The 10091-nt window shown below is 41.8% G+C and overlaps 1 protein-coding gene across 1 annotated transcript in view; it reads left to right on the top strand.

Annotated features, from left to right (window-relative positions):
* Positions 1-10091, top strand: part of LOC141581415 (uncharacterized) — a 578148-nt gene that overhangs the window by 64793 nt on the left and 503264 nt on the right. The window contains exon 3 of the mRNA XM_074386828.1: positions 2176-2250. Coding sequence (XP_074242929.1) covers positions 2176-2250 — 75 coding nt within the window. The remainder of the gene's footprint in view (positions 1-2175; positions 2251-10091) is intronic.

Raw genomic sequence — 10091 nt, 5'->3', positions numbered from 1 at the left:
GACCTAACACATATTCTATTATGTTCAAATGAAAGAATCCTTGTGTAGATAAGGAAAGGCAAAACAAATTAGGGAATGTCTGTGATTACATTTCAACATCGCACGCTGAAATGTAATCCCCAGGGTTTGAGGTGGGGAAGTCTTTGGATCACGGGGGCAGATCCCTCATGAATGCATTAGTTCCATCCCCTTGGTGATTAGTGAGGTCCTGCTTTGAGTTCATGGAGGATCTTTTCGGGGTTTTGTTGTTGTTACTGTTGTTGTTCTGAGACGGGGTCTCACTCTGATGCTCAGGCTGGAGTACAGTGGCGTGATTATGGTTGACCACAGCCTTGACCTCCTGGGCTCAAGTGATCCTCCCACTTTCCCCTCCAGAGTAGCTGGGGGTGCAGGCATGCACCACCACATCTGGCTAATTTTTAAATGTTTCATAGACACAGGGTCTCACTCTGTTGGCCCAAGGTGGTCTCAAACTCCAGGCTCAAGTGATCTGCCCATCTTAGCATCCCAAAGTGCTGGGATTGCAAGTGTGAGTCACTGCACCTGGCCTGATCTGCTGATTTAAAAGCCTGCAGCACCTCCCACTCTCTCTTGCTCCTTCTCTCACCATGTGAATGATGACTTCACCTTCCACCAAGATCATTAGATTCTTGAGGCCCTTGCCAGAAGCACATGCTAGCACCACACCTCCTGTACAGCCTGTAGAACCGTGAGCCCATAAAGCCTCTTTCCTTTATAAATTATCGCGTCTCAAGTATTCCTTCATAAAAATGCCAATATCTGGGACAGATGAGAAATTTCGCTAATAAAAACGTTTACCTATTGTATTTCTGAACCACTATGCAGCAGTGTTTTCTTTTCTATTTACACATAGCTTACTTTCATTATCAGGATCTAATAGCTGACAGCTCTAAGAACCAGTTTCTGGCCAGGAGTCAATCGTGAGATGCGCTAGAATATCTGGCAGCATCCCAAATGACTTCTCGGTCATCTAGTCATACACTACTGATAAAATAAATGGGTCTTTACTCAACTGAAAGGTAGCCTACCTTAAACTTAAATGTCAAAATGAGTATGCCAACCTAACTGAACAGGGTATCCTCAGCACACACAATCATTTTGTTCTACCAATGTCCAAAGAATAAAAGCTCCAAAGAGGGACTTGGGCCACACTTTCTTCCCTACAATACCTCCTCCTTTGAAGTTGAATTGGTCTCATTGACACACATTTCTAACCACTGAAGTGACAGGGGCAGGGGATTGGTTTTCTTCTACTTCCGTACATTCTATGTGTGAGAAGCCCATGGCTCTTGGAAGAAACTGAGAAATTTAAGAATCCTAACCAGAAATTACTAGCTCAAGTCAGACAAAGTCCTCGCAAACTATGAAAATGTAGGTGAACGACCCCTTTTTCTTGTGCTGCATTAGTTCTGATGTTATTCTAGAACCCACAGTTCTTGTATTCTTGTCGTTAAAATTAACTGAAAAACACGGGGTATGGCTTTTTGAAAATAGAGTAAGATAACAGAACATTATGAAACATAAGCAACAGTACAGAAAACTCCTACAGTTCTAATTCTCATCCTAAAACAGGCAGGATATGGAAACTTTACACTAGTTTCACACACTAAGGCTAATATGGAAAACAGCACAGGGCATGTTACGTTTCTATTACATTGCAATGAAAAAGTTGTAGCTTCCGCTTGGATGTGACTGTGGTTAGAGCACTGTGAAAAAGGAGGCCAGAATCACAGATCCAATCTAGAACAATGGATTCTTTTGATTTGCTGCAGTGAAATCCAAGCTGTGGCCTAAATCCTATCAGTCATTATTAAAACATACTCTTTAGAGCAAGGGAAAAATGTCAAAGACGTATGAAGAAAAAGGCATAAATCCGTGACTACTACACTAAATCATGTGGCCAATTAATTGTGTTGGTGAAAATGTCACCAAATGTGTAAACACAAAGTCTGTATGTTTCCCAAAACAGTGACAACTAAAGGAAATTATATCACATGTGAAAATAAGACAAGTAAATCTATGAAAAGTTGAACATTTTTAACTAATATCTGAGTTTCTCTAAATACTCTCTGTTATATACAAGACAGAAAATGTTTAGGTTTTCTTTGAAAGCAGAAATAATATTGTCTTACCACTCATTTGATACTTTCTCAGGAAGAGTGTGCTTGCCCTTGGACGGTCAGAAGCAAGACCTTTAGAGGAAGAAGAGGAAACACTGTCATAAGTGAGGTGAGTACAAAAGATTCTTTTTAAAGCGACATAGCCATTTTAATCACTTTTACAGTCTTGAGAAAAGCTTTTAGTAATAAATGTCAAGAAAATAAAGGCACCAATCTCCCAATTCTACTGGAGAATACAAAAATCACAGAATCTCTCCATGCATGTGGAGTAAAACCGGGCTGGGACTGGAACTTCTTTTTCAAACTTGCACCTAAATAAACGGATGCAACTTTCAGATGAATCACATATATGCCCTCCTCCCTCTACTTATCAAATATAACCACCTTCCTCTAGACTGCAATTACCAGCACATTTCAGGGAAAGTCTCAAGCAGGAAGAGATGCTGTGGTCAATTACTGTGGTCAGACACCAGCTCAATATTTCAAATGTCTTAAAACAAAGAGCTGTCTTGGGCAAAAAGAATTTTTTTAAACAGACAAAGTCTTACTCAGTTGCCCAGGCTGGAGTGGTGCAATGGTGAGATGGAGCCAGCATAACTCACTGAAGGCTCAAACTCCCGGGCTCCAGAGATTCTCTTGCAGCTGGGACTGTGGGTGTAAGCCACCATACCTGGCTATTTTTTAACCATTTTTTTGTGGAGACAGGGTCAAATGAGACATAGCTGTAAATGTGTTATCAATCCTCAAAAATGAAATGAAGAGTCTATTTTGGGCTGTCATCAAACACTACCCATCTTCTACCTGGTGTGTGAAAGCACTCAGAGGCTTACTTTACGCCACCAAACAAGGACTTTCAAAAGTCCTTTCATGCTTTGTGTATAAAGGCAGAATTCATTCATATACTATCTTTGTTCATTCTTTCACCATTTTTTTTAATATTCTGAGAGAACGATATCTTTCAGCTACAAAGTCACATTCATCAGGAAGCTTAATTATTCTAACGTTTAAATAAATTAAGAGACCAACCAAAGTAAACAGAAGAGCTATAAGACACTTCCTCTACAGCAATGAAATCTGTAGCATGCGTTTTCTATTTGGAAAACTTAGCTTTCATCCAGCCTGGGGCTGAGAAAGGGGCCACAACTGGGCATTGGGTTAGGGAGGAAGAAAGAAACCACCAGACGCAGCAGGGAAAAAGCATGAAGGGTGGGGGCAGGCACGAGGCAGGGCCAGTCCTCCTGCCTGGTGCATGGGCCTGGGAAAGCTGGCTAGGGCCAGGACCGAGGAGCCCGAGGCCATGGATACCTCGGGTGGGTTGAGGGGAGGAATGAGAACTGGTATGAGTGTCAGCCAGAGGCGTGCCTGAGGGCAAACAGCATCATTCATTGCCTTACCTTTGGGCATCTCCTGGTCGCTGATGTGCTGCAGGTCATGGCCGTCGCCGGCTCCCAAATCCCGCAGGGCAGGCTCCACAGCAGTATGGTCTGGCGCTTTCACCACCTCCCTCTCATTGATGTTATGGCTGCAGATCGGTTCTGCCCAGTGCACCCTGTGCTGGCTCTGCTTGGGTCTGGCATTGGGGAGCACCGTGATCTCTCTGCTCGGCCTCTGCTCCTCTCTGCCTTGGTCTGCACTTGTGCTCGACACTGCCTCGTCGAGGTCATAGCTGCCGGACACCGCCCCACACAGCCAGCACGGGCACCAAATGGGTCTGGCACCGGTGTTGGACTTGTTCCTTCTGTGTTGGCCTGGACCCTTGCTTGCCACCGCCCCATTGATGTCAGAGCTGAAGGACAGATCCTCAGGCCACCTACGCAGACCTCGCCTGCGTCTGCCTCTGGGGCACAAACAACAACTCAGCGTGTTCCCCATGGGGCACCTTGGGTGCGCTCCAGCAACTTGGACCTTCCCTTGCCTCCCGGTCCACACAGTTCAGCACTTCACCTCTTTGAAACACAGGCACGCTGGCAGGGCCAGCCCCTGGCTAGGGGGCCGCACCCCACTGACAGCTCACTACCCGCCTCAGCTGCCTCCCCTGAGATGACTGGTCTGAAGGGAACCTGCTTGATTTAAAATGGGTGTAGATACAACAAGCCTGAGAGCGGAGATTTCGGAGAAGACAGCGCAGAGGGAGTTCCTCCTTCCAGTGTTTTCTACCAACTGAAGGAGGTTGCCCTACCAACCTGGTGCCCAGGAACCAATCAGGCACAGTCTCCTCCACGAGGCGCCCTACCCACATTGTGATGTGGGAGCCCAGGCACGTGGCTCACCAGGCCCCACCCTGTTGGCAGCCCCGCCCCTACCTTTCATTCATTGCTGGCTGCTGGGAGCTTTCAGGTTGCTCCACTGTGATGACGTTCCTAGAGATCATCACCTTACGATGAATTATATTAAAATGACTGTAACCCTAGTGAATGTTTACTGAGTGAATAAATTCCGTATTGTTTCCACAGCATGAACCAAGACCTTGGGCTGCCATGGGGTCCTCGGGCTGAATTGAACTCTGGCAGGGGCAGTCCCCTCACTCTCGATTGATCAGAAGGCTGCATGTGCTCTACATATTAGAAGTAACCCTGTGAACTGGGAAGTCCAGACTCCAAATGATTAGTAACATTTGCTTTGAGTTTTTAAAAAAGCTTTATTCGTCTAACAGTTGGGTTATTAAAAGGTATCCCCGTAAAATAAGGCACTTTGGCTTTACTTTCTATAAACAGTTTCATCGAACACTGACTGTCACATCAGAAATCAATGTGTTCTGACTTGTCTGTGTTATCTCCAGAATCAGTTTTTTTTTTTTATCTTCAATTAGTCTCAGTGTGGTATGTAAGAGAATCAAATGTTTCTATTATCTCAAAAGCATGTTCCCTATTTGATTATTTTTTCATAGAACCCAGGTCTCGCCCTGTTGCCTGAGCTGGTCTCAAACTCCTGGCCTCAAGCAATCTTCCTGCCTCAGCCTCCCAAAGTGTTGGGATTATGGGCGTGAGCCAGCACACCAGGTCTGAAAATCTGTTTCCTAAGGAGTAATGTAGAATACATAACATTCTTAAATATACCACAGCCTTCTGCAACTAAGCCAAATTCTTTAAAAGTTCTATAATATTTAAGATTCAGTATACTGTATTTCAACCTCCCATAGAAACAATGTATTAAATCTTAGAATGCATGTGCCATAACCTCACTTTTATGACAATTAGCGAAATATTTCATGAGCTTGGTAGAATAACTTGAAATGAAGTGGTAAATGAAAAAAATTAAAATACATATCCTGCATTTTATTCAATGATGTATGTCAAAGATAGTAACCTAGACTAAAATATCGAATTCAATTAGAAGATGTCTCAAGCCACAAGATTTAACAATAAACAACATTGGGTCTAGGTAACAATCCCCAGCTGGTTCTGGGAAGCTCTAGCCCTGTGTGGTACTATGCTATAAAGATAGCGTCTCTTTTCACATTCAGGGTTGGCTTATCCCTGAAGGTAGGATGGAGTCAGTGTCACTGCACCTTCATGACCCATCGTATTTACCACACTTTACATTTCTTTCCTAAGATAAATACACATCTTTTTTGGAGAAGACAGAGCACTACGTGATATGAAATACTAACCAAATAAGCACACAAAGAAAAACACAGATCAATAATAAAAACATTCAACTGCTGAAACACAGAAACATTAAGACATCTCAGTTTTCTTTTCCCAATGCTTGCAACACCCCCATCCATCACCGTATGAAAACATGGGAAACAGCACATAGTATGACATGGGAAAGTTACATCTCGACACCATGGAAAACAGTTTTAGAGCTCAACCTTAATTTTCTACAGTTTCTAGCCTAGTAGCCAGTAGGTGTTTTTCCCGATCCTCTCCCTCCTTCCAGTCTCTACCCTCCAGTAAGGACTAGAGTGTGTTTTTCTTCTATATGTCTTCATATCATTTAGCTCCCACTTATAATTGAGAACATGTGGTGTTTGGTTTTCTGTTTCGGTGTTAGTTTGCTAAGGATAAAGACCTTGAGCTCCATCTAGGTTTTTGCAAAGGACATAGTATTATTCTTTTTCCTAACTGCATACTATTCCATAATATATACATACCAAATATTCTTTATTCAGTCTACCATTGAGAGGCATTTAGATTGATTTCACTTTTCCCATTGTGAATAGTGCTGTAATGAATATACACGTGCATGTGTCTTTACCACAGAATGATTTCTATTCCGTGGGGTATATACCCAGCAATGCGATTCCTAAGTTGAATGGTAGTTCTGCTTTTAGGTCTTTGAGAAATTGTCACACAGTTTTCATCAATGGTTGAACTAATTTATCCTCCCACCAACAGGACATAGGTATTCCTTTTTCTCTAAAATATTGCAGCATCTGTTATTTTTTGACTTTTTAGTAATAGGCATTCTAACTGGTGTGAGATAGCATCTCATTGTGATTTTGATTTGCATTTCTCTAATGATCACTGACATTGGGCTTTTTCTCCTATGCTTGTTCGCCACAAGTATGTCTTCTCTTGAAAAATTGTTCATGACCTCTTTTCACTTTATAATGTTTGTTTTTTCTTATAAATTTGTTTAAGTTTCTTAGAGATGCTGAACATTAGACTTTTGTCAGCTGTGGTTTGCAAAAGATTTTCTCTCATTCTGTAGGCTGTCTGTTTATTCTGTTAATAGTTTCTTTTGCTGTACCGAGGCTTTTAGTTTAATTAGATCCCATTTGTCAATTTTTGCTTTTGGTATCTGCATCATAAAATCGTTGTCTCTGTCTATGTTGAGAATGGTATCGCCTACATTGTATTCCAGGATTTTTACAGTTTTGAGTTTTACATTTAAGTCTTTATTCCCTCTTGAGTTAATTTTTGTAAATGCTGTAAGGAAGGGGTCCACTTTCAATCTTCTGCATATGGCTAGCCACTTATCCCAGCACTCTCTATTCAATAGAAAATCATTTCTCCATTGCTTGTTTCATCAGTTTTGTCAAAGATCAGATGTTTGTAGGTATGCAGCCTGACTTCTGGGCTCTGAATTCTTTTCTATTGGCCTATGTGTCTGTTTTTGTACCAGTACCATGCTGTTTTGGTTACCGTAGTATAATCTGAAGTCGGGTAACGTGATGCCCCACTTTTGTTCTTTTTGATTATAATTGCCCTAACTTTTCAGTCTCCTTTTGAAATTGAGATGTTACAAACCATTCAAAATATCAAGGAATTCAGGAGCTTGTTTTTCAAACAATTAATAAAATAGACCACTAGCTAGCCTAATAAAGAAAAGAGAGAGGATCCAAATAAATACAATTAAAAACAATAAAAGGGATATCGCCACTAACCCCAAAGAAATACAAACAACATCAGAGTATATTATGAACACCTGTATGCACATAAAATCGAGAAAAATTTGATAAATTCCTAGGACATATGCACCCTACCAAGACACAATGAAAAACAGATTGAATCCCAAAAAAGACCAATAATGAGCTCTGCAATCAAGGCAGTAGCAGTTTATCAACCAAAATAAATCCCAGGGCTAAATGGGTTCACATCTGAATTTTACCAGATGTATAAAAAAGAGTTGATACCATTTCTGCTGGAACTGTTCAAACAGTGAGAAGAAACTCTTCCCTAACTCCCTCTACAAGGCCAGCATGATCCTGATACCGAAACCTGGCAAAGATACAATGAAGAAAGAAGATCTCGGGCCATTATCTTAATGAACATAGATGACAAAATCTCAACAAAGGCCAGACGGGTTGGCTCACAGCTGTCATCCCAGCACTTTGGTAGGCCAACGCAGGTGGATCACGAGGTCAGAAGATCAAGACCATCCTGGCCAACATGGTGAAACCCCATCTCTACTAAAACACCAGAAAATTAGCTGGGTGTGGTGGCGCACACCTGTAGTCCCAGCTACTTGGGAGGCTGAGGCAGGAGAATTACTTGACCCTGGGAGGCGGAGGTTGCAGTGAGCAGAGATTGTGCCACTGCACTCCAGTCAAACGACAAGACTGAGACTCTGTCTCAAAAACAGAAAAGAAAAACCTCGACGATATACTGAGAAACCAAATCCAGCAACACATCAAAAAGTTAATCTACCATGAACAAGGAAGCTTTATTCCTGTAAGGCTGGTTCAGCATATGCAAATCAATAAATGTGATTCTTCACATAAAGAGAACTAAAACCAAAATCCACATGGTCATGTCAAAGGATGCAGAAAGGCTTTCCATAAAATTCAGCATCTATCATGTTAAAAATCCTCAAAACACTAGGGATTGAAGAAACATCTCACAAAATAGTAAGAGCCATCTATAACAAACACACAGCCACCATCATAGTGAATGGGCAAAAGCTGGAACCATTCCCCAGAGAACCAGAACAAGACTAGGATGTCGACTGTCATCCTGTTCAACACAGTACCAGAAGTCCTGGCCAGAGCAAGCAGGCAAGAGAAAGAAAGAAAAGCCATCCAACCAGGAGAGAGGAAGTGAAATATCTCTTTTCACAAACAATGTAACAACATGATTCCATACCTAGAAATCCCTTCAGTCCCTGCCCAAAGGCTCCTAGAACAGATACATAACTTCAGGTGATTATCAAGTCTCAGGATACAAAAGCATTGTACAAAAAGTGGCATTTTTTTCTCTCCAAGGTTATGGAGAAAAAGGAACATGTATATCCTGCAGGTGGGAGTGTAAATTAGTTCAACTACTGTCAAAAACTAGGTGGCAATTCTTAAATGGTATTCCTCAGTGGCATTTCTATACACCAACAATGTCCAAGCTGAGAGCCAAATCCATTCTGCACCCCCACTCGTAACGGCCACAAGAAGAACGAAATACCTAGGAATACAACTAACCATGGAGGTGAAAGATCTCTACAGTGAGAATCAAAAAACACTGCCGTAAGAAATCGGAGATGATGGCTGGGCACCGTAGCTCTTGTCTGTAATCCCAGCACTCTGGGAGGCCGGGGCAGGCAGATCACCTGAGGTCAGGAGTTCGAGACCAGCCTGGCCAACCTGGAGAAACGCCATGTCTACTAAAAATACAAAGTTAGCCAGGTGTGGTGGTGCATACCTGTAATCCCAGCCACGCGAGAGGCTGAGGCAGGAGAATCACTTGAACCTGGGAGGTGAACGTTGCAGTGAGTTGAGATCATGCCATTGCACTCCATGCAGCCTGGGGAAAAAGAGTGAAACTCCATCAGAAAGAAAGAAAAAGAAAAGAAAGAAGGAAAGAAGAAAGAAAGGAAAGAAGGAAAGAAGAAATAAAGAAAGAAGGAAAGAAAGAGAAAAAAGAAAGGAAAGAAGGAAGAAAGAGAGAGGGAGGAAGGAAGGAAAGTTGAATGAAGGAAGGAAGGAAGGAAAGAAAGAATGAAAGAGAAAGAGACCAGAGATGATACAAACCAATGGAAAAACATTCTATGCTCCTGAATGGGAAGAAATAATGTCAAAATGGCCTCACTGTCCAAAGTAATTTACAGATTCAATACTATTATATCAAACTACCAAGTCATTTGTCACAGAATGAGAAAAGAAAGTATTTTAAAACTTATGTAAATCCGAAAAACAGTCCGAATAGACAAAGATATCTTAAACAAAAAGAATACAGCTAGAGGCAACACACTACCCAACTTTTCAAACTATGCTGGCTAGCCATATGCAGAAGATTCAAACTGGACCACTTCCTTTTATCATAGAAAAAATCAATTTAAGATGAATTAAGGACCTACATTACAAAATCTAAAACTATGAAAATCCTAAACAAAAACCCTCCAGGACATACCATTCTGGACATAAACCATAGCAAATTTTTCCAGACTAAGTCTCCAAAAGCTATTGCAACGAAAACATAGACGCATGGGACCTAAGGAAGCGAAAGAGATTATGCTCAGCAAGAGAAACTGTCAACAGAGTAAGCAGACAACCTGCAGAATGGGAGAAAAATTTTA

This window comes from Saimiri boliviensis, chromosome 1, assembly GCF_048565385.1.
Source record: "Saimiri boliviensis isolate mSaiBol1 chromosome 1, mSaiBol1.pri, whole genome shotgun sequence".
NCBI lineage: Eukaryota > Metazoa > Chordata > Mammalia > Primates > Cebidae > Saimiri > Saimiri boliviensis.
Note: the sequence above shows the minus strand (reverse complement) of the source record. Positions and strands in the feature narration are given on the sequence as shown.